The 24,977-nt window shown below is 38.7% G+C and overlaps 1 protein-coding gene across 1 annotated transcript in view; it reads right to left on the minus strand.

Moving 5' to 3' along the window:
- Positions 1 to 3,647: 3,647 nt before the first annotated feature.
- The window catches only part of CLVS2 (clavesin 2), a 71,790-nt gene continuing 50,460 nt past the window's right edge, over positions 3,648 to 24,977 (minus strand). The window contains exons 3-5 of the mRNA XM_061131942.1: positions 18,338 to 18,448; positions 10,915 to 11,135; positions 3,648 to 3,749 (exon numbers count right to left, since the gene is read on the minus strand). Of these exons, the coding sequence (XP_060987925.1) occupies positions 3,662 to 3,749; positions 10,915 to 11,135; positions 18,338 to 18,448 (420 nt within the window). The 3' untranslated portion in view covers positions 3,648 to 3,661. The remainder of the gene's footprint in view (positions 3,750 to 10,914; positions 11,136 to 18,337; positions 18,449 to 24,977) is intronic.

Genomic DNA, 24,977 nt, shown 5'->3' on the forward strand with positions numbered 1-24,977 from the left:
GACCATACAACCTTTCAGCAGGTTTTCTTGATAGAACTTCTCTAAAGGTATGTCCATATGTTTTTGGGTTATTTGTAGAAGAAAAGGAAGTCTGTTCCTAAAGACACACTGCCATGGCTCGAAGTTTCTTTTCATGACAAGTCGTAAACATATTTCTTGATGTCTAAAACAACTCTGCCTTTTCTAGATGCCTTAGAGGGCCTCTGTTTCCTCAGGAATATCACAGAAACTTCAAATGTTTAATTTAACAATGTGACCTAGTTAATATTAAAAAGAACCCAGCTGCTTGGCTTTCCTGTTTATGATTGTATGAATTTCCAGTATTGTAAAGTAAACAAGGATTTTACATGAAAACACTTAAGGAATGTTCCTGCTCACACCTACACAAACCAATATTGAAATAAAAGTAATCATGCATGCTCATTTCAAAAACTTGCTTGCAAAACTCAATTTAATACTGTATTTTTGTCAATAATGTTTTCAAGTTACTATATTAAACTTACACAATAAAGACTTAATACTATACAAGAAAGCTCAAAGCAAGACCTCAAATATCCTTCTTCAAATGATATCTGTATTTCACCCTTATAATAGAGATGCATGTATTTACTTTTTGGAAGAGAGAACAAATAGAATCCATATTCTAGTATCACTGCTTTATTCCATTTTAAAAGAGGCACTTCATATTTCTTAGAGGATATTTTTATGATAATCTCTTCCTTTAAAAATATCGTCAAAAATGTGTGCAAATACCACTGAAAACATAAGGAAGCTACTTATTTTTAACCAGCTTTGGAAGCAGCTGCCCCTGAAAAATTGGAGAAAAGAAATAATACCAGATGTAGAAGGTAGGGAAGGCTGAGTGAGGGGAGTAAATGAATTACTGGCCTATTCCAAATCAAATGCGATCATTCTTTGATGTCTACAAATTTTAAGTAACAAGATAACGGAAAAGGAAAAGCACAGTTGTCATAATAGAGAGGCAAATCATTAGGGTAAACAGTGTAGTGTTTGTGTCTATATATGAGTGGGGTTGTACTATCACAAGTAAATTGAAAGAATATAAGGGTGCTTATTTATTAAGTTATGTAACAGTAGAAATAGCCACATAACACAAAAAAATCATATGAGGAAAAAGAAAACTCCTAAATGGTGTCAGTTAGCTGGTGCTGAGGGGAAAATTCATAAAGTTGATCAAATGTCCTATAAGCAGCTTTAAAAGATTACTGAAAGGTTTTTTCAGGCTGAAGATATCATAGGCAGCCTGCACTAGATACAGCAATTGCAAACACAACATTGTTGTCATTTGTTCAGGCATTTAAAAATATTTCACACAACCCAGACAACTCTCAATTGTTCATTTTAAGGAGAGCAGTCGAGCAGCAATGCCAATGCAGGTTCCAAATGTTGGGGAGTGAGAGAGTGTACTTATAAGTGGGTAGGTATACATATAAAATCTGCCTTCCAAGTTATTTTTACATTTGACACTAGCATATGACAGGGGAAAAAAGCCGGCTATGCTGGTAGACATCTGAAGCTGGCAGAAGTCTGAATTTGGCAATAAATGGTGCATATCAAAGAAACTCATGAAAATGAAAAGTTGACTGGCCTTCTGAACTTAGTTTGTTTCTATTTTATTCCAATGCATCATACTGTCTAACACTTGCTTGAACAGTATATAGAGCCCAAGGCTAAAAAATGTATGATGTCAAGTAGGAAAAAAACATAAGACCTTTGGTCAGGGTTCTTAGAAAGATTAGAGTTACTGTGGCTTTTTCTTCCAGTGCATTCTGATCTCTATACCTTTTACGGGTAGAGCAGAGTGCCTGACCATCATTATTCTTCTGCACTTGATTGGAGGTTGGCATTTTAAAGGTATCTTTCATTCATAGTATCTATGTGTATTTATGTATTTTTACAAATACTAGACAGTTCATTTGTGACACGGCAGAATAATGTACTGATATTAATTTTAAGATTCTGGGTTGCAGAATTATAACTGGACTTTTTAAAGCTTTTGGCTAAAAGGTATATAGAGGCTGCTACATGCCTTTATTTCTGTTGGTTTTCCATAAGTTCCTTGAGATATTTTTCTTTCAAGACAATATTTTAATGGTAAAGTCTCAGTCTCAAAAACTACCACTCTGAAAAGGTGGTAAGAATCTTGCTTTTTCACACTAGAATTTGAAATTTAAAGTTAAATTTTTAAAATGTGCTATCCTTGCAAAATTTTTGTGAAAAGAAAACTTTAACATAAGGATTCCAAATCTAGATTTAAACTGTAACATAGACTCTCAGATGCCCTCAGAAGCTTTCATTATGTCTCCTAGATGCAATATGTTCTTAAAATCTTTTCTGAGAAGAAAATGTGTACTTCCAGGATCATTAGGATAATTAATCTGAATTTGAGAAACACAGTATTATTCTCTGTCACCTGATACTGCCTATGCTATGTTGAGACTTGTTGTTTTATTTGAAGAAAAAATATATTTCACTGAAATGGCACAGATACAAGATTGCATTACAAATTAAATTGAATTCCCTTAAATAAATTCACAGAAAGTCTGTTTCACAATACCTCATTTTCATTAACTTTAGTGGAAGTGGTTTTCCAGAGTTAACATCTCAGACAATAATCTATAACATTTCTAAGATCATTGAGTATGCATGATCTATTTTATAAGCCTGTCACATCACAGATTTACCAAAGCTCAGTAAAAATATATATGTGTGTGTGTGAATATATATATTTTTTCAACCAGTCACAAGAATTAGAAATTAGCCCCTTATCAGTACTTGGCAACATTTATGTTCAAAATTAGCTGTCAAACACTACTCATGTATCGGTTCTCTTCCTCTTGGTCAAAGAGTTTTTCGGGATAAAGTTCTTAAAGTACATCAGACAGGCATATAATGGGATCTTAAGTAAAGGACACATTGTGAAGACAGCAGTTTACAAAGAATCCACTCTCTTTCAGAATTCCACATCTTATTAGAGGAACATATTTTTTCACAAGACTTCAGGAACTAAACAACATAGAAGAGTTCAAGTGTTGAGTTTACCAGGTTATTTGCCATTTCTTGCCTCCCAAATTCAAGGCCAGTGATAGTCACTAGGGTACATTTTCTGTGAATTGAAAATCACTAGACAGGAAATACATTTATCATAATAATTTCCTAGAATCACTTAGCTCCCTGTGCCCATTAAACATACATTTGAGTATGACAGAGTTTCAGAGGAAAACAATGAAACAATCACTATGATAGCTGAAATATGGCTTCATAGGAAACAGGGCTACATATGATTAGCTTTGATTGTTTATGTGTCTTTTCTGTTCTTGTTATAGTTCATATCACTGGCATGGACTCAAAAGTCAATCTTCCAATTTAAGTTACTACTAAAATTTACAAACTTGACGTGAAGATTACATTGTATTTACAAAGAACTTGGCACTTACAGAATAAATTATTGACTTTTCTTTAAATCCAGACCAGGGCACCCATGGTTCAGGCAAATGGGAAAGCCTGATGCCTTATTATATATTATGCTACATTAACATGAATAAATAAGTTTCCAGCTGGTAATTCATCCACAGCGCTGGCCCTGGTGCTGAAAACATGTACCTTCCGTTTCTAATCCATGGAGAGGGTAGAGAAGCTATCAGTCCAGAGACAGCAAAGGTTGCATGTTTTCTTCTTCATTTTTATCCATGCGTTTTAGCACTGTAGGATCCACGACTGATTGGGATCTGGAAATGAGAAAGCCAATGTCAGCGCGTTACTGCCAAACAATCACACTCTCTTCTCTGTCTTTTCTCCTTTATTTCTTCTCTCTTGGATGTGGATTAAGTTCTAAAACAAGGGATTTATGAACTGAGAATGTGCACATTGACAAAGACACACTCACGGTGATTGTTTCAGAGGAAACAACACCCTCTGGCCCCTGAATACAACAGTGCCCAGCGGAGGACTCTAAATACACAACAGGCTTAAGCTCTTATCTTTATAATCAAGAAGAGCCTTTTCTTTGAGACTGAGAACTTCTAGTACAGGACTGATGTATTCCAAGAGAACATCACCGAAAGGGGAAATTATTATGGTGAATTTACCATTATAAGAAATGAAGTAGAAATAATAGGAGCCTTGAATTCTGGCTTCAAGGGTTCTATGCAACAACTTCAACAGGAATGTGCATTTTTAACCATCTTTTTTAAAATACATAAGGAGCACAATAGGACAAAGTCAATATTTCATATGAGTTTTGTTAAATTTTCCACTAGAACATCTGAATAAAATCAATCTTATTCTTGAAAATCTATGATATGGTTTAAAACTTTAACATCCTCTCTTGTTTAGGCAGCAGTACTTTACTATTAGAGAAACAAATCATGTGAAAACCCTTACATATGCTTTTGATAGCAGGTGGGAATTACATCTCAATTCATCACCAGGAAACAACACGAAATTGAGAAGGAGGAAAGTCAATGAAACGTGCTACTGTGGTGGCAGGAAGCTGCCATCTTAATGGCTATGGCATTAAAGAAGCAGCCGTCCTTTTAAATTTCTCCTCTGTAATGAATTTTTCCCCTGCTGCTGCATTCCAGCCATTTGGCTATTGCTGGGACGATTTGCATCTTAGTAGACCTCATTAACTTTCAAAAAGAAAGACTGGAAGTGAAAATACAACCACACATGCTAATGAAAAAGAACAGCAATGGAAGGAATTACCAAAGCAAAAATAATTATAAGATTAACTGATAAATCGACTCTTTCATTTAAATAAACTTTTCATTTCTAAAAAGAGAATGAAGAGGAAGGTGAGAACAGTTATATCAGGAGGTTTATTTTCTAAGTCGTTTTCACTGTTTTATCTCAATAATAGGTATTAGACGCATAAATCAGAATGGAGCCTAGCCACAGTTGAATATGGTGTGTGTGTGTCTGTGTGTCTGTGTGTCTGTGCAGGAGAGAGAGAGAGAAAGAGGGAAAGAGCAATGATAATTTATCTTAGAAAACAGTACATGAACAAAATACACTTTAGCACATTGACAACTGCACAAAACACTTAATAATTAGACCTGTAACATTATTTTTCTTAGACTCAACTGAAATAATTGTTTCCCCAAAGTGAATCCATGCTAAAATATGCAGAGGTTCATTTAATGTCCTGCACTAGAGTGTTAACCAGACAACTAGTGTCCACTGGACTATAAGTTCCATAAGCAGGGACTTTATCCGTGTCTCTCCTTGCTACAGACACAATATGTGTCACAGAGCCTGTGACATAGGAGGATTTCAATGTCTTAATTCTTATCCAATAAATACTTTCCAAACTGAAAGAAGCTGGATGTCAGCATTCAAACTGGAGGGTGATGAAGATAAAGCAATTTATCCTGTGAAGAAAAAAATTCTTTACAGAAAAGTTATTGTAAAATCTCACAAAGTATACAAATGTTGAGGTACATCCTAATAATATTAAGTACACACCAAAGCTCTCCAGACAGCATACAGTCTACACATTTAGCATTTGCTAAATATGTTCTATTAAAACACACATTGTACACACACACATACACACATATTATATATTGTTACTTTCCTTAACTATTTTGGAGGCTCAGACGGTAAAGGGTCTGCTTGCAATGCAGGAGATCTGGGTTCAAACCCTGGGTCTGGAGGATCCCCTGGAGAAGGAAACGGCAACCCACTCCAGTACTCTTGCCTGGAAAATCCCATGGACGGAGGAGCCTGATAGGCTACAGTCCATGAGGTCGCAAAGAGTCAGACACGACTGAGCGACTTCACTTTCTTTCTTTCTTTCATGGCAATTTTAATAAAATATTTTAAATTGCAGTGCACTATTCAACCTGGGATTAAGTTTCTAGTTTGTTTTTATCATGTACTACAGATGTTAGACTTGTCCGATTATGAATGCTGCTGGCTCCATATGCAGAGAAATTCCTCAATAAAATAAGACAGAAAGAAACAATTTCTGATTAAGATTTTTTTGGTATTTAATTGTCCCAAGTATACTGTTGTTTTAGTCTAGACTTTCTTTTTGCCCTCTTGTACAAAACAACAGGGTTATTTGAGCGTGATTGGTTATTGAATTGGTCTTTTTCAACTACAATAGAGGAAGCTATCTGTCATTAACTAATAGTACATCTTAGTCTCCAGGCTCTGCTGTCTTTCAATGAATAACTTTTTCTCATGAAAACCTGTAGTTTAACTTTAATTATCCAGGTATCATTTATTCATTTATTATGCATTTACAATATTGTGCTATACCTTAGTGTTTGAAAGACTAGATTTTTGGACAGCAATGGATTCCAATTGCACTTCCTGTGATTTACTAGTTCTGTGACCAACTGGAGGCTATTTAAATGTCCTAAGATTTTGTTCCCTTACTTGTGAAATGGGGACAATACCATCTACATCATACAGATGTACTAAGGATCAAGTGCAATAATGCATAATCCCCAGCATTAATCCTGGCAAATAGTATATGGTAGCAGTTAAAGAAATGACTTATAGACTACTACTGCCTGTGTTCCAATATTAGCATTGTGGTTTTGTAGCTATGGAACATGTAGAAGTTACTTACCTTCTCTGTATCCGGGTTTCCTCATCAACAAGATGGATACAGTATCACCTTATTAGTTGTTTAGAAAAGTAAAGGAGTTGATATATACAAAACATTAGATAGGGTTTGACAGGTAGTAACAATAGATGTTGAATATTATTTAATCAAGTGGAAGCACTTATTACCCATAATCTAATGTGCTTTGTATTCTTTCACTTGATTATGCTATCTCTCCTCAAATTTACACAGAACATAATCTTCTTCCTATCATGCTCAGTTGCACAGTCATGTCCAACTCTTTGAGACCCCATGGACTGCAGTCCGCCAGGCTCCTCTGTCCATGGGATTTTACAGGTGAGAATACTGAAGTGGGTTGCCATTTCTTCTTCCTATACAAGAAGCTGAATTCACCCAAAGGAATAGCTATCTATAACCCATTTGTGAAGGAATGATTTTTCCCCCTCTCAATCTAAAAATGATATAAAACTAGAAAAGAAAATGAAGGAAAGGTGAAATCTAGAAACAGTTTTCTCTGATCCTTGATGGGGAACTGCTATTCCCTTCCAGAAAGAAGATAAAAATCATGTGAAACAACTCTCTTGATCTCATTCTTCAGGAGTTTTCAAATAGAACCATATAAGCTTCACAGGATGTAAAACCTATACCAAACAAAGGGTGTCTGAAATTCCAAACTGCCCATGTCTGAAAATCCAATCAGCAAGAAACTCAGGGTTGGGGAAGTCATCATGCTATGAGCCAAGTCTGCAGGGGACAAAATGGCCTAATTAAGTGGAAAAGAGAAGCAGGATCCAAAAAGACTTCAAAAGGTGGATCGCCCGAACCAAATCTAACAAGATGATGTCAATCAATTAAAATACTGTGCTTAGAAGAAAGAGCTAAGTATAGAAATAGAGAATTATGAGGATAAAGGTCTAGAAGTAAGGAGACTAGTTTTAAGGAGCTCAATATGAGTCAGCAATGCACCCTGGCTGCCTGAACGACCACGAGAGTGAGAACAATAAACAAAGGAAGCCAATGAGGTCTATGCTGCAACGCCAGGGCTTCTGGAATCTCAACGGAAGCAGTGATAGCATCAGATGTCACCTCTGCCTTTCCAAACACTGCACTTAAAAGGGGCCACTGACAGACAGCAGAGAACTCCATTCCTCTGACTGGTACTTTGTGAGCATCCTTTGTGCAGCACACTCGACTCCAGGCACTGAAGATTCAGGAAAGAACAGGACAGACAAAGCCACTGAAGTCTCCCTGAAGCTTACACGGCAGGATGAAAGCAATAAATAATTAAGGCAAATCAATTATTTCACAGGCTAATAATGAGCTATAAAGAAAATAAAGGAGATGATTGATTGGAAGTGGCTAGAATGCAGAGTAGAGCTTATTAAGACCTGGTGACTAACCAAAAGACCTTCTGGAGGAGGTGATCTTTGATTGGGGCCAGCCATTGGAAGATAGAGGAAAAGGGCATTCCAAGCAGAGGCTGAAGAAGAATAAAGAAAAATGCTGTGTCTGAAAGGTGGAGAGAAAAGGGAGATAAACTTGGAGGAAAGAGGTAGGCAGAGGCAGATTATGCAGCATATTGTAAATCACAATATGAAATTGATTGCATGCATTGTATAATTAATAGTCACTTAAAAATTCAAAGCAGAGAAGTGAAATGATCCAATTTACATTTTAAAAATACTATTTTGATTGCCACATGGATAATAAATGGAGAAGGATGAGGGTAGAGGCAAAGACAGCAGGCAAGAGATTTTGGAGGAAATGCAGGTGATGAGGATACAGCTAAGGCTGCAGAGGGTATGGAGAGAAGTGTGCTCAGAGTAAGGGACTGCACTAGTTAACAAGTCACAGAAGGAGGGGCTGAAGGAAATAAGTATCGCTAGCTGGCAAGGGGAAAAACCTGAGGCCACCTATGAGAGCTGTCTCTGAATCCTCCGAGAGCTCAGTTCTGGAGTGAGGGCACCCTGTGTCATGCTGTTACAGAAGAGCAGAAAAGAGTTATATTCACAACGTGCAAGACTCTGTACTTCATAGACTGGAATCCTGTTCCATTACATATAGACTATGCGACTTGGGGGATACAAATATCTGTTTAATAGGGTTGCTATGAAACCTAAACGAATTTTACCCAAAAAAAAGTACCTCATAAGGGCTTAACTCAGGGATTCCCTGGTAGCTCAGCTGGTAAAGAATCTGCCTGCAATGCAGGAGACCCTGGTTCAGTTTCTGCTTTGGGAAGTTCCCCTGGAGAAGGGAAAGGCTACCCACTCCAGTATTCTTGGGCTTCCTTTTGGCTCAGATGGTAAAGAATTCACCTGCGATGCAGGAGACCTGGGCTCGATCCCGGGATTGGGAAGATTCCCCTGGAGGAGGGCATGACAACCTACTCCCGTATTCTTGCCTGGAGAATTCCCGTGAACAGAGGAGCCTGGAGGGCTACAGTCCACAGGGTCGCAAAGAGTCGGACATGACTGAGCAGCTAAGCACAGTACACAAGCGCCTAACTCATGAGAAGTTGGTAATAAATGATAGATTGTAATAATTATCATTATTAGGACTTTTATTTTTATCAGAAGGAACCTATTCTTAGGCAATGGCTTTTAACCACTTTTTTTCTTAGAAAACTTTGAGAATGTGATGAAATATGCCTTCTCTCCAGAAAAAAATGCACTACATACACAAACACACACATATATGTGTTTGTATATGCTAGCCACTCAGTAGTGTCTGACTCTTTGTGACCCCATGGACTGTAGCCCACCAGGCTCCTCCATCCATGGAATTCTCCAGGCAAGAATACTGGAGTGGGTTGCCATGCCCTTCTCCAGGTGTCCTGCACTGTAGACAGAATCTCTACCCTCCTAGCCACTGGGGAAATATATACACACACACACACACACACACACACATATATATATGTATACATACATATATACACACACAGTTTTTAATACAACTTTTAGCACTTAACAGACTCCTTTGAGAGCCCATTAATGAACCCTTTTAGCAGAGCATAAAACTCAAATTAGGAAGAACTGTTTTAAAGGGAAATGAGTTGAGAAGCCCGAACTTCATTTAAACCTAATCTTGTCAATTAATGGAGAAATTAAAGCTGGAGATGTCACTGACCTTCCCATTTTGTCCAAGTTGTTGTGGAGCAATCTGGGAGAGAAAGGCATCACAGACACACACACACACACACACACACACACACACACACACACACACCAGCAACAGCAACAAATAAAAGAGGTCAGTCTAAAACAACAGGGTTGTCCCTGCATGAGTCGGTGGTAACTGAAAGACCACAAGATTGTCATCAGAGAAGGATGTAAGACAATGTTGGGGATGACATGTAAGATGCTCTTGGGTCCTCCCTGAACTAGGTAGAAAGAAAAATTGTAGGAACTGTGGTTCCTGTATTTCCAGGATGGGAAATCAACCAAGAAATAATACTTGTTGCCATTATCCAAAGGAAGCCTGGGCTGGTACAGCCTGGGGTAGCATGAGAATTAGAAGTCTTCTGGTTTGCTACAGAATGCAAACACAGAGTCAGTTCTGCATTTGCATCTGTCTAGCAACCCCCCTGCCCTCAATCACCAGTAGACTATGGCAGGACATATGTTTTATACATACTGAATCCAAAACATTTAGGAAAGCTTCTATTACAGAGCATGTGTTGAATAAATACACATTGATTGAGAGAAAACAGGCCTAATAACACCATAAGAGTCAAAGCAGAAAATTAGATATTCTCAACATTGAATTCTGTAAAGATTAAAGCCGTAGGGAAACAGAAGGTTTTGCCCCAGGAATGGCTAGATAGAAATGTTTAAACAGAAACCTGGCACAGATACTGAAAAAGGAACAGAAGCTTTGAATGATAATGTTTGAAGTGTGTGTGTATGTGTGTGCTTGCTATGGATCCCTTTCTTCAAATGAAATCTTACACAGAAGTCCAAAAAAATTGTTTAGACAGTCTCACCACAGTGGAGAGGGGCACTGTCCCCACCCCACCCCACTTGCCCTGAGAGACTCAACCAGAACCTTAAAGTACAGCTTGAAAAGCCACTGGATTGGGTGACTTCTAAGGGGCCAGCTAGACTCTCTGTGAATCTGGAGCAGAACTCTGAGTTGAGGTTACCTCGAATGACTTTATCGTTGACTCAAAACTCCTAGACATCCAAACACAGGAGCATGAAAGGCTTTAAAATCCCACCAAGTATCTACTTTAGAAAAATATAAAATCTGGAGTTGTATCAGGCGTCCCCACCCTGGCGCAGCCCACTTCCCAGGTACCCCCGGCTCACCTCTTCATGGACTTGGGGGAGAGTTCCTTCTCTACCTCCTTGACAGGCATGCTATAGGAGTCCACATTGTATTCACTGTCATCATCATACTCGTGGTCCAGCAGTGTTCTTGCCCAGGTTCCCATGTCATAAGGGGGAAGCATTCCTCCAAACTCAGAGGGCAGAATCTCAGGATGAATTAGTTGGTGTAGACTGTTCAGGTTGTTACCATGCAAAAATATCTACAAACACAAGAAGAAGGTGGGGAAAACACACAGAGGAGAATAAATATCATGTAGACGCCAGGGAGTGGGGTAGGGTAGGAGGAGGGATTGAGGATAGAAGGACCCAAAACAAGAGTTTTCCATGTCTGTTAACATATTTAAGCCTCTCTTCTACTCTGTGAAACAGGCAGGCTGGTAACATAATCTTAATATTTCATATAAAAATCCTGAGGTTCAGGGACGGTAAGTAGCTTCTAGAAGGTCAGATCATTTTTAAAGAACTGGAACTGGAAATTTCGCTTCCTGCTTCATAGCCGAGAACATGAGCAGAATCTAATGTGCCTACTTCGATCTGTACATCATCCTGGTGTTAGTTGTGCAAAGCTGATGATGAGCATAATGAACGCTATTAAAACAGACTTTTCTCATGAGGAACTCATCAACTGCTGAGCCCATTCAAGTTACTGAAACCCAAAGCTGTCACCAGTATGGCTTTGTCGTTATGATCAATAAAAATAAGAATACTGTAACCACTAAATCACTGCTTTATAATGCAAAGTATGTGATGTAAATAATAGCAGATTAGCATCATCACAATGAAAGGTTGACTGAAGAGTCACCTCCCAAAGGAGTTATGTCCTATAATGTTGCCAGCATCTTCTCTGCTACAGATTTCCATGCTTCTCATTCAAATTGTAAATGGGATGAGTTGAAACTGTAAAGCTGTGTGTATATGTTAATCATTGTTATTACTGGCTACACAGAGCTTTTAGTTAAATTGGAGGATCACTTAAGCTACATAGTCAAGATGTGTTTCTCCCTAAATAGCTACCCCTTTTCTCTTCTTTTATATCAATCTCAAAACTGCAGATCAGCCTTCTCTAATAAAGTACTACTGTCATCTTATATAGATTTATATATTTATTTAAAGATTATAGCTTATAAGTGGCTTAGAAATAATCTCATATTTCAGGTTCACGATGAATGAGCTAAGACATTCATCTTGATTTCCATACTTTTAGAATCCACTTAAGTAAATATTTTGGAAAACAAAGACTATGTGTGCATGTTCTTAGTCAGTCAGTCATGTCCAACTCTGTAGCCCACCAGGCTCCTCTGTCCATGGGGATTCTCCAGGCAAGAATACTGGAGTGGGTTGCCATGTCCTCCTCCAGGGGATCTTCCCAACCCAGGGATTGAACTCAGGTCTCCCACACTGCAGGCAGATTCTTTATCATCTGAGCCACCAGGGAAGCCCAAAGAAAGCCAAAGAAAGACTGAAGTGAAGTGAAGTCGCTCAGTCATGTCCGACTCTTTGCAACCCCATGGACTGTAGCCCACCAGGCTCCTCAGTCCATGGGATTTTCCAGGCAAGAGTACTGGAGTGGGTTGCCGTTTCCTTCTCCAGGGGATCTTCCCGACCCAGGGATTGAACCTGGGTCTCCCGCATTGCAGGCAGAAGCTTTACTGTCTGACCTACCAGGGAAGCCTTAGTCTATATCAAATAAAATGAGAAGAATGGGAGTCACCAATCAACAAGTAATACTAATAAATTATGGAAGAGTATAAAAGCACGTGAGAGCAGGTACTGGCCAAAACAATCACAGCAAGTGGCTGGTGGAATACATAATATTACAGAGGTGGAAGATACTTTCTGACCCAAGTTAAATCAGGTTATTTGCAAATTTTCCACCTTCCTGCTCCTATTTACAGAGCACAACAGCCTAGGAAAACACACACACCCCTATAATTTTCCTGGGAAGATGAAATTCTAGTGCCTGAAATCCCCACTTTATTAGGTATACAACCTTTCTTTCATCAGACGTGTTGCTTCACATCAGAAACTTTCTCTTTCAAGTCATGCAAGAGTTATGGTGATAAATCCATAGAAAAGTAAATGTAATTCACACTACTTCTCTTTTTGCCAACACTCTGCTACCTCCTCCCTCAACATCGCTCTCAGCTTTGGCCTTGTTTCCTCTTTCCCAGAAAAAAAACAGGGCAACCAGATGAGATCCACCCACTAGCATCTGTGTCCATATGCTTTGCCTTTGCTCCCAGCACAATGGAAGAATCCACTCTACAAAGGCCAACCCCTCCACCTGTGCACTAGAATTCATCCTCTCTTCCACTCAGTTATATTTCCCAAGCAATTATCTCTTGTCTCTCTCACATTATCAGATTTCTTCTTTGTTATGCATGTTTTCCATCAAAGAACAAACATAGCAACTCTACTCTTGCCTCCCCCTCCCCATACAGATACATTAAACCTATCTTGACCCTACTTCTATTTCCAGTTATTATCCTATTTTCTCCTTCCTCTTACTGCAAAACTCAGCAAAGGAATTATCTATATTCATTGCCCAAGTACATTTGTCCCATTTTTCCTGAATCCAATCCAAATAGGTTTGCCTCCCACCACTACAACGGAAATAGCTCTTGCCAAGATCCTTCTCACTGCTAAATTCAGTGTCGAATAATTCTCTATCCTTATTTTTCTTAAACTCTCAGTAGCACTGGGTAGAGTAGATGATTCTCCTCAATGAAAATTTTCTCCCAGAATCTCTTGGTTTCCTATTATCTGATAGATGCCTTCTGTAGTCCCTTTTGCTGGTTGTTCCACTTCTGCAATATCTTAACATCAGAGAGCTTCAGGCTTCAGTTCTTGGATTTATTATCTTCCCTAAATGCACTCAGGTAATTTGGAAATCAACCCCGAATATTCATTGGAAGGACTGATGCTGAAGCTGAAACTCCAATCCTTTGGCCACCTGATTCGAAGAGCCCACTCATTGGAAAAGACCCTGATACTGGGAAAGACTGAGGGCAGGAGGAGAAGAGGGTAACAGAGGATGAGATGGTCGGATGGCATCACCAACTCAATGGACATCAATTTGAGCAAACTCTGGGAAACTGAAGGACAGGGAAGGCTCAAGTGCTGCTGTTCATGGGGTCACAAAGAATCAGACATGACTTAGTGACTGAACAAATACAAGGTTTAAATATCGTCCATACACTGAAAATGTGTATCCTGAATCCAAACCTCTCTTTTGAACTTCATATTACTACTTTTACTCTCTGTGTCACACCTCCACTTAAATGATCAATGGGCACCTCAAACATGTCGTGTCCAAAACGGAACTTATAACTTTCTCCCCTAAATCTGATTCTCCCTATTTTCAAGGTCAGCTAACGGTACAAATATGCTTCTAGTTACTCAGGCCAAAACCTCTGACTCATCTTTTACTTCTCTCATTGAGTTGTCAGTAAATTCTTCTGGTACTACCTCCAAAATCTATCCTGAACTCAAACATCTGAACAACCCCACTGCTACAACCCTAACTCAATTCCTATCATCCTTTCCACTGTATTACTGCACCAGCCTCCTAGCTGCTCTCCCTACTTCCACTCGCCACCAGGACTCTACTCTCAACACAGAAGCCAGAAGGACTGTGTCAAAACATCAGTCAGATCATATTAGTCTGTTCACAATCCCCCATCAGCTTCTCCTTTCTCTTAGAGTAAATCCTTTCAAATCCTCTCTGAACACTTTCAGTGAACACATCTCCTGCGACTCATCTGCTGGAGCATCCACGCACACATTTGTCTCATCTTATTGAAGTTTTACTACATTCTCCCCCTTATATATTTTTCTTCCTCCATTTCACTCAAGAAGTCTGGTCCTTAGGGGCTCTTTTGCCTCAGATTACCTTACAATGATACTTAGGCTGAATTTTTTAATTAAAAATTTTTAAAGCTTAAGATTTTATTTTCCTAAGCTGTGCCATTAAAGAGATTATGGTAGGAGACCATAATTATAGGAAGAGGAGGGTAAAATATTTTTAAGAATTAGCAAGGAGTAGAAGAGAAAGTCCATGATACTGAGGAAGAAGTAGAAGCTGTGACAACTAGTAGGAAAATCAGTTTCCTGTCAGCTCTTGGGGTCTGGCAGGACCACGTCCATGGACCAGCTAAAAAGTTCACTGGGATAGTGGATTGAAACCTAGTCATTGGATTCTAACATCAATAAAGATGCTTGGGTCCAAAAAGAGACCTTAATTCAAGGAACTAATATTAATTTGAACAGTGAACACGTCAAAAGTGGCCATGATGGATTGTAAGTTTGGCTATACATGAAATGTTCCAGACATTGGTGAAATTTTGAGAAGGGATCTCTGTAACACTTAAGGTTGACATTCCCATCAGCCCAGCATGTTGGAAACTCAAGGTCTGCTTTAATTTAAGAAACTGAAGAACTAAATGTCCATTTGTAAAAGATGATTCACAACTTTTCTTTAGGTTTTCTTTTACCAGCTTTTCAAAACATAGCATCTGCATTATAAGGTGCTTGAGTAATACTGTAAGGCTGAATCACTTGGGATTCCAGGAAGGAAATATAACAACAGCATTGTATTTTGCATTGATTATATAAGCAGAAATTAAGGGTGTTTTAATTTATAATTATTTTCTCATACAAAAATTCCCAAATCATGTAGTTTTAATTAAAATGGTAAAATTCAAATACCTCACTTCCATCTAGAATAGTGCCAGCAATGTCTTCTTCTAGGCATTGTCAAAATCATCAAATTCCAGCAAATAATTCCCAAACCTAGAGCTTTCCTCGTTTTATAGATTTGACACTCTCCAGTCTTTTCAACAGAGCAGAATCATGTCAAAATAATGTCACAACAAGTCAACCCTGAACTCAGTCTTTTAAATGCTACTCATTTCACTCTGACTGAAAGCCCAGATCTGACGGCAGTGTGCAAGGCCCTCCAAGAGCTGGCACACCATGTTCCCACCCATCCAACGCCCTACTATCCTCTCTAATAGCTCATTTGGCTCCAACTTTTCTGGCCTCCTTGCATGTGTGCTAACTCACTTCAGTTGTGTCCAACTCTTTGGACCCTATGGGCTGTAGCCCACCAGGCTCCTCTGTCCATGGGATTCTCCTGGCAAGAATACTGGAGTGGGTTGCCATGCCCTCTTCCAGGGGATCTTCCTGACCCAGGGATTGAACTCATGTCTCTTATGTCTCCTACATCGGTAGGCAGGTTCTTCACCACTAGTGCCCTCTGGGAAGGCCTCCTTGCTATTTGTCAAATATTCCAGGCTTGTTTCTACCCAAGAACCACTGCCTCTGCTATTCCTGAACCTGGAACAGTCTTCCCAGTAAATCTGTATTTTCAGTTCTACTATCTCCTAGCTGAGATTTAGAGCAAATGGTTTCACTTTCCATGCCTCATTTTCCCATCTATAAAAGGAGAAAAATAATAATGCTTACCCTAAAGCCTTGTTGGAAGGACTAAATGAGTTAACATATTGAAAACACTTAGAACAGCATGTGGTGTAGAGTGATTGCTACATTAACGTTCACTGGTCTAATTTGTAAATCTCAGCAGGTACTTTGAATCACCTGATCATCCCTTCACAAAAGATTGCTTGAAAGTGTTATTTCTGAGGCATGTAAATCCATTGTTTTGAACTATAAATTGTAAATCAACTTGATTTACAAATATTCATTGGAAGGACTGATGCTGAAGCTGAAACTCCAATATTCTGGCTACCTGATACGAAGACCTGATTCATTGGAAAAGACTCTGATGCTGGGGAAGATTGAGAGCAGGAGGAGAAGGGGGCAATAGAAGATGAGATGGTTGGATGGCATCATTGACTCAATGGACAGGAGTTTGAGCAAACTCAGGGAGATACTGAAGGACAGGGAAGCCTGGCATGCTGTAGTCCATGGGGTCACAAAGAGTCAGATATGACTTATCGACTGAACAACAACAAATTAACTTGAATCTTGATGACTGATCAATCTTGATTGATAGAAATAATTCCTGATATAAATTATTATTGTCTACAGAATTCTTCCTCCTAAATTACTAAAACATATTCAACAAATTCATAAGCAGAATACTCTCTGTTCACAAATGTTTGAAACCAACACACACCTAACAATGACTTCACTTTCACACTTACAGTAAGGCTTTATGGCACTAAACTACCCGAAGTGCCTTCTCATTCACTGAGAAACATGGGAAATTATCTTCTGCATGGATTTAGAAGTAACTATATTTTACTGTGGAACTAATCATTTGAAAATTGGTCACAGCACAGTGGTAAAAATATCTCTAAATGCGAAGCTATTTGGATTCAAATGTTAACTCTACAACTTTACAGCTGTGTAAATGAGTAAGCAAGTTATTTATCCATCCTAAAACTTACTTTCTTCAGCTTTGAAATAGAAAATGATGCTACTAATCATACTTTTCAGAGATGTTTGCAGGATAAGATGAAATAACGTATATTAAATGCACTTTAAAATCATCATAATGATTAATGTGTTTGGTATTGTAGTTTGGGGGCTTCCCAGGTGGCATACTGGTAAACAGCCCCCCTGCCAAGGCAGGAGACACAAGAGATGCAGGTTCCATCCCTGGGTCAGGAAGATCCCCTGGAGGAAGTAATGGAAACCTGCTTCGTACTCTTGTCCAAAAAAAGTTCCATGGACAGAGGAGCCTACCGTGGACTACAGTCCATGGAGTCATAGTCGGACACAGCTGAGTGATTGAGCACATGTACTGTGTTAAATGAGTTACATAAATTTTTATATTCTCAGGAAAATGATTATTTTGGAACATCCTTTGAATATCCTAGTTGTTCGATAAAACTAAATCTTGGAATTCAAGTAATCTGTAATTTAAAGAAATATTAAAATTTCTACACATGAACATTCTGTCTATAATGTATGATTGCTCATGACAATCACTACAAAATTATATTAAATATCACAAAATTCACCATATATAATGCAATACATATTGTGAAATAACTAACACCCATTTATCAACATATTAAAAACTTCTGTCTAAATGTTGCTTGAAACTAAGTGTACCAATAGCAATATAGTAACATGGCATAATTTTTTTTTTTACTTTTAAAGTGAGGCTTTAATATATGATGAATGTGCTAAAATGTTCTCCCCATTTGTGGAAAAGCAAGAGAGTTAGTTTTTAAATATTTCTTTCACAGATACACTGTTCAGAATTAATCACAAGGTTTTAAATTTTGTAAAATATCTTTTATGTTAAATATATATTCAGTATAGAATTACACTTTTGCTGTAGCAAACATTATACACACAGTATGCATGAGAATTTATTGAACGGGGAGCAGAAAGGAAACAAACAAAAAACAAAGAAGCAAACAAATACCCTTTTCCGAGTCTTCTCCTTCAGGAAAGGCCGGATCACGGTGTACAGGGCATGGATGTACCATGGTTGGTTAACGAAATGAATTCCTCCAAATCGTGCTGGGAAACTATCCTAGAGTAACACAGAGGGGGGAAAAAATCAAAACACACTTTAAAACATTGAGAAGGTGAAGGGAAGGTTAAGGGAACAAATTTGTTATTTCACACACTTAAATGAGATTATCTGTATAGCAAAGGAGAAAAAGAAAAAAGAACCTTACTGCAATTAACACTGTAAATTTCATATGGAAACTGAAGGAATATGTAACAAAACATATCTTTCTTAAGAACTGGTTGTTGATAGGAATTTCAGTGTTTCTAAGAGTGCCACATTTCAAGCTTGCAAATTCCTGACAGCCATTATAAACCAAGAAATATAAATAAAAGACCTGAGAAATTTGTTGCACAATGAATCTATGTTAGATATGTGTGTATTGAATTATATTTAAATTAAAATGTTTCATTAATTTTCAATGTAGACATCTATAATGTAAGGACTGTCACATATCAAACTCATTTTATTCTCTTTATTATCAGCTTTACTCTGAACACTCTCCTTATTCCAGCTACCAAAAAAAGGAAATGTGCTTAAGCAAAATAAAAACCTGGAAGTGTAATGTAAGAAAATTTGCACACGCATTTTGTCAGGTTAAATGGAACTCGCATAATCCGTTCTCATCTCACAGGAGGAAAACAGGGCTATCACAAAGCCATCTTCTCTTTCAGTAAGAACTCTCCCGTGCAAGATTTGCATCTGAAGTGATGCAGAGGTGTTTTCTTCCTACCTGTGACTACATAAGTGCATCTCAAGTCCACCCCCAAATCTGAATAGAATCCTTAAATCAAACAGATTACGACATTTGACAGTCCTAAGATTCTGCATAAATGCACCTGATGGTTCAAAATTCCATGCTGAGCTGACTACAAAAGTCTCCTTTTAAAAATCCATCCACTAGAAGTCTCTCTTGAGTGGCATCATAATAATTAACATATTTCTGGATACTACATAGAGCATAAATAGGAACAAAAGAAAAGAAACTGAAATAATTATAAATCTATTTTCTTAATTTAAATTTTCTCTTGAATAAGATTCAAAAGATTTGAAAAGACTATTTTGTTTTTAGGGAACACATGAGCATTAAGGGCTTGGTTGGCTCAGACAGTAATCAGCCTGCAACGCAGGAGACTTGGGTTCAGTCCCCAGGTAGGAAAGATCCCCTGGAGAAGGGAATGGCTGGTGACTCCAGTATTCTTGCCTGGAGAATTCCAAGGACAGAAGTGCCTAGCAGGCTACAGTCCATGGGGTTGCAAAGAGTCAGAAATGACTGAACAACTAACGCTTTCACTTTATGAGCATAAGAAATTAATTAGTGATTTTGTACATTGGCTTTTGAGTCAACAACCATTTTTTTGGCAAAGAAATTTCTATCTCTGAGAATAATACACTATGAAAACACCACGGTATTTCTAACAATAAATTGGTAAAATGTGTCTTAGTCTATGTCAGTGTCTCACTTCTTTTATAAATTTGTTGTTTTCATTCATCAAAAGATTATTACAAAACAGAAACAAATCAAGTAGAAAAGAAGACATAGTTGCTTTTAAATCATGACATTTTTAAACATAAAAAGAAGATAAATAATGTATATACAGTAAAAAGAATACTAAAACGTGCCCTCCATTCAGCTTAAGAAATAGAATGTGCGGGTAACCTTGAAGTTTACTGTATTTTCATATTCTTTCACTTACCCACATTTTTAAATTTCATATTTTATTTCAAATATAAGCATTTCTTTTGCTTACATTTTATATTATAAATATTATGAATATAAAATATCATATTTATTATTTTATATTTTGCATATTTTATTTATTTTTATATTTTATTATTTTGCTATGTGTGTTAGTTGCTCAGTCATGTCCGAATCTATGAGAGATCATGAATGGTAGCTCACCAAGCTCCTGTCTCAAGCAAGAATACTACATATACAAATATACCTGGCTTTCCCCGGTGGCTCAGCAGTAAAAACCTGCCTGCAATGCAGGAGCCGCAGGAGATGTGAGTTAGATCCTTGGGTTGGGAAGATTCCCTGGAAGAGGGCATGGTACCCCACTCTAGTATTCTTACCTAGAGAATCCCATGGACAGAGGAGCCCGGTGGGCTACTGTCCATAGGGTCACAAAGAGTCGGACTCAACTGAAGTGACTTAGCAGGCGCCATGTAAACTTTATACAAATGTCACAGTGAATGTCATCACATAATGGTGTTATTGAGGTTTGTGGGATTTGAAATATAAACATTTTGTGCATAGCTACAGTTCACCGTCACTATCGTATAGCACACCATTGCATAGTTGCTCTTCAGTCGCTTAGTCGTGTCCAACTCTTTGTGACCCCATGGACTGCAGCATGCCAGGCTTTCCTGGCCTTCTCTATCTGCCAGAATTTGATCAAATTCATGTCCATCAAGTTAGTGACACTATATAACCATCTCATCCTCTGCAGCCTCCTTCTCGTCTTGACCTCAGTCTTTCTGAGCATCAAGGTCTTTTCCAATGAGTTGGCTCTTCGCATCAGGTGGCCAAAGTATTGGAGCTTCAGCTTCAGCATTAGTCTTTCCAGTGAGTATTCAAGGTTGATTTCTTTTAAGATTGACTGGTTTGATCTCCTTGCTGTCTAAGTGACTCTCAGGAGTCTTCTCCAGCACCAGATTTTGAAAGCATCAATTCCTCGGCACTCAGCCTTCTTTATGGTCCAACTCTCACATCCATACATAAATACTGGAAAAACCATACCTTTGACTTGATGGGCCTTTGCTGGCAAAGTGATGTCTCTGCTTTTTATTATGCTGTCTAGGTTGGTCATAGCTTTTCTTCCAAGGAGCAAGTGTCTTTTAATTTTGTGGCTACGGTCACCATCTGCAGTAATTTTGGAGCCCAAGAATATAAAATCAAACACTGTTTCCACTTTTTCCCTATCTATTTGCCAGGAAGTGATAGGACTGGATGCCATGATCTTAGTTTTTTGAATGTTGAGTTTTAAGCCAGGTTTTTCACTCTCCCCTTTCACCTTCATCAAGAAGCTCTTTAGTTCCTCTTCTGTTAGAAGAGGTGAGATTAAATTGTACCAATTTATACTCTTCCTTCCACCAGTAATGCAGGAAAGTTCTGGCTATTCCTCATACACTTGGTATTGTCAATTTTCCTAATGCCAATCTAATGAGTATAAAATAGGTTCTCTTGACACTTTAATTTGCTAGTTGCTTGGCCTTTGCTCATTGTAATTCCATCATTAATAACATTGTTTGATAGCATAACCATTTTACTCAGAGGTATTCTGCTTCTGAGTCCTTGAGGGCCTGTCTCTGCTGACCTTGTTCATGATATCTTGTTTACAGTGAGTTTATATTTGGCTACTATTAATCACTGGGAATCCTGAAGGAGCTATCTTGAGGATGCTTCTCGCCAGGCAAGATCTATATTAGCTCCTACCAGGTTCCATCAACCTAGTTTGGCTTTAATTTAATTTCTCATCTCATGGTTTCTCGGCCTGTAGAAGGTATGTATATGCAAATGTCAGACACATGAGACAATTATTACTTCAGAGTATCAGGGAAGACTATTATCATCATCATTATCAATATTGATATTATTATTACTACTATTATTTTCATACCTGAATATGGAAGAGGCAGACTTCCCTGGTGGTTCAGCAGTGAGGAATCTGTCTGCAATGCAGGAGAAGCAGGAGATGGGGGTTTGATCCCTGGGTTGGGAAGATCCCCTGGAGAAGAACACGGCAACCCACTCCAGTATTCTTGCTAGAAAAATCCCATGGACCGAGGAGCTTGGCAAGCTATTGTCCATGGGGTCGCAAAGAGTCAGACCCAACTGAAGCAACTGAGCAAGCACGCATGGGAGGGGCAGACAGGTTTCCTTGAAGGTTTACTGACCAGCTGGGATTTTCCCAGCACAACCTTCCCCTAAGGATGCAGCACTTGGAGGAATGCAGGTTCTCATCAGTCACCAACTTGCCCTCAGTGTGTGCAACCCTTATGCCTGTTCCTGCCAACCCCACAGCCCCAGCAACCATTACTCTCCATAATTCTAGGTTCTTGTGTGTGTGTGTGTGTGTGTGCTCAGCTGCATCCAACTCTTTGCAGCCTCATGGACTGCAGCCCACCAGGTTCCTCTGCCCATGGAATTTTCTAGGCAAGAATACTGGAGTGGGTTGCCATGCCCTCTTCCAGGAGATCTTTCCAACCCAGGGACTGAACCCTCATCTCTTGTCTCCTGTATTGGCAGGTGGATTCTTTACCACTAGCGCCACCTAGGTTCTTACAGTCAACATTTAACCTGCAGAACCATTCAAACTTCACTTAAATTCTTTTTTCTTTCAAGTAGACTCTGTGTGCTAGTCTCTGCTGGGACTTGTCTTATGTTCACTAGAGTTCAGCAGATCATCTAGACATATTTTCACTGTGATTTATTCAAGACTTTGGTGTTTCATGGCAGGGCGTTCTTGAAGAATTTTTAACCTACAGCACTACCTAAAGCAGAACTACTTGGTATGCTTTTAAAATATACTCCTGAGTGAGCATTTTAATCTCTAGAACAAAACTGAATGAGCAACAGTTATTGATTTATTTAACCAAAAGTCTTAGCTCAGAGATTTTTCAACTTTGAGAATCATTTGAAGGTCATGCTTCTTTTGTTGTGAAAAAGGAATATGCACACATAAGCACATAACTTACAAATGATGCCATTAGACACATCTTTAAACACAGAATAACTTGGTCACAGTTAAGATGGTGTAAAAGAGAAAGAAAAGCACTGCCTTTGAAATCAAGTAGACTTGGGTTAAAATTCTAACTTAACACCGCCTGTGTCCTCTCAGGTATCCAAGTCCACAACCAGGACATAATACTTGATTCCTTCCTTTCCTCACTGTGACACCACTCATTTCCTCTCTCCATCTCTCCTGCTTGTGGCGTTACCATTATACGTATGATACACCTTTTGTAGTTGCCCTGCAGTCCTTGGAAATTCTGTTCTGCTTTTTTTCCTTTGTTCTCTTTGCATTTCGGGTTTTGAGGTTTCCATTGATATATCCTCAAGCTCAGAGATTCTTCCTTAGCTGTGTCCAGTCTACTAAAAAGTCTGTCAAAGGCATTCCTCATTTTTGTCACCGTGTTTTTGATCTCTAGCATTTCTTTCTTGGTTCTTTTTTAGAATTTCCACCTCTCAACTTACACTGCCCACCTGTTTTAACCTGCTTTCCAGTTTATCTATTAAAGCCCTTAGCATATTCCTCATAGTTGTTTAAATCCCCAGTCTAATAATTCCAGCATCCCTGTCATGTATCATTCTGATGATTATTCTGTCTCTTCAAATTGTGTTTTCTACCTTTTTTTAGCTATGCATTGTAATTTTTTCATAATAGCCAGGGATGACCTACCAGGTAAAAGGAACTATTGTAAAAAGCCTTCAGTAACATAATGGTAAGATGTGGGGCAGGGTAAAGCGTTCTGTAGTCCAGTGGACTAGCTCTCGTGCTTTTAATGATCCTGCTTCTTGACTGTGCACTCACAAGTGTTTGATTTTTGCTTTTTAATTTTTTTCTCCCCACTTAGGTAGAACAACATGGCTAAAGTGCCCAGAGTTGGATATTTCTCTTCTCCCATGTGGAAGACTAAAATTGGGAATTTTCTTTCCTTAGGTCAGTTGTGGTAGTTTAGTTGCGAAGTCGTGTCTGACTCTCGTGACCCCATGGACAGAGGAGCCTGGCAGGCTCTGTCCATGGGATTCTCCAGGCAAGATTACTGGAGTGAGTTGTCCTTTCCTTCTCCACATAGGTCAGTTAGATTCTAATAATACCCAGCCGGTTGGGCTCTGGTTACCTGCACCTACCAGGAGATATTAAAATTGTCTCTTAATTTACAAACTGTGAGCTCTTTAAGTGTAGAGGTCGTGGGTTCTCCTGACAGCAAGCCTTGATGACCAGAGCACAGTGCTCTGGCATAATTAAAAATGGTTCCTTTCCCCCACCCCTGAAGCAAACACAAGGGGATTTTTCTCAAATACTCACTGGGAGAACTTGGGCCAAGATTCTGGAGGTAAATCTCACCGAAGTGTGGATGGCCCCCTATACCTGCACCCTCACTGGAGTTTTTCACTCTCAGAATTTTGTACAGTGAGCCTCCAGCAATTTGTCAATTATAATTCAGGCTGTCCATCTCCAGCATTGGTTCCCACGTTGGTTTCTGATCGAGAGTTTCTGCCCCACTAAGTCAAGGCTGCCTGTATTCACCTGTTTCTCCAGTCTTGGAGGTAGGGGATTGCCCTGTATCCTGGTATCATCTTTAAAAATCTAAGAATAGTCATTGACTTTTCAATCTGTTCCATTTTTTCCTTGTTAGGACAGAGTAGCAACTTCCAAGTTTTTTATATGTGAAACTGAGAACCAGAAGTCTGATTCCTTCACTTCTTACCACACCCCAAGTCCTGCAATATTTATACCCAATGCTGTGCAGCTTCATATTTTCAAATTCACCTTCCAGATGATGCTAATGTGATCCCAGGAAAATCTGAAACCACTGTCCC

This window comes from Dama dama, chromosome 28 (genome assembly GCF_033118175.1).
Source record: "Dama dama isolate Ldn47 chromosome 28, ASM3311817v1, whole genome shotgun sequence".
NCBI lineage: Eukaryota > Metazoa > Chordata > Mammalia > Artiodactyla > Cervidae > Dama > Dama dama.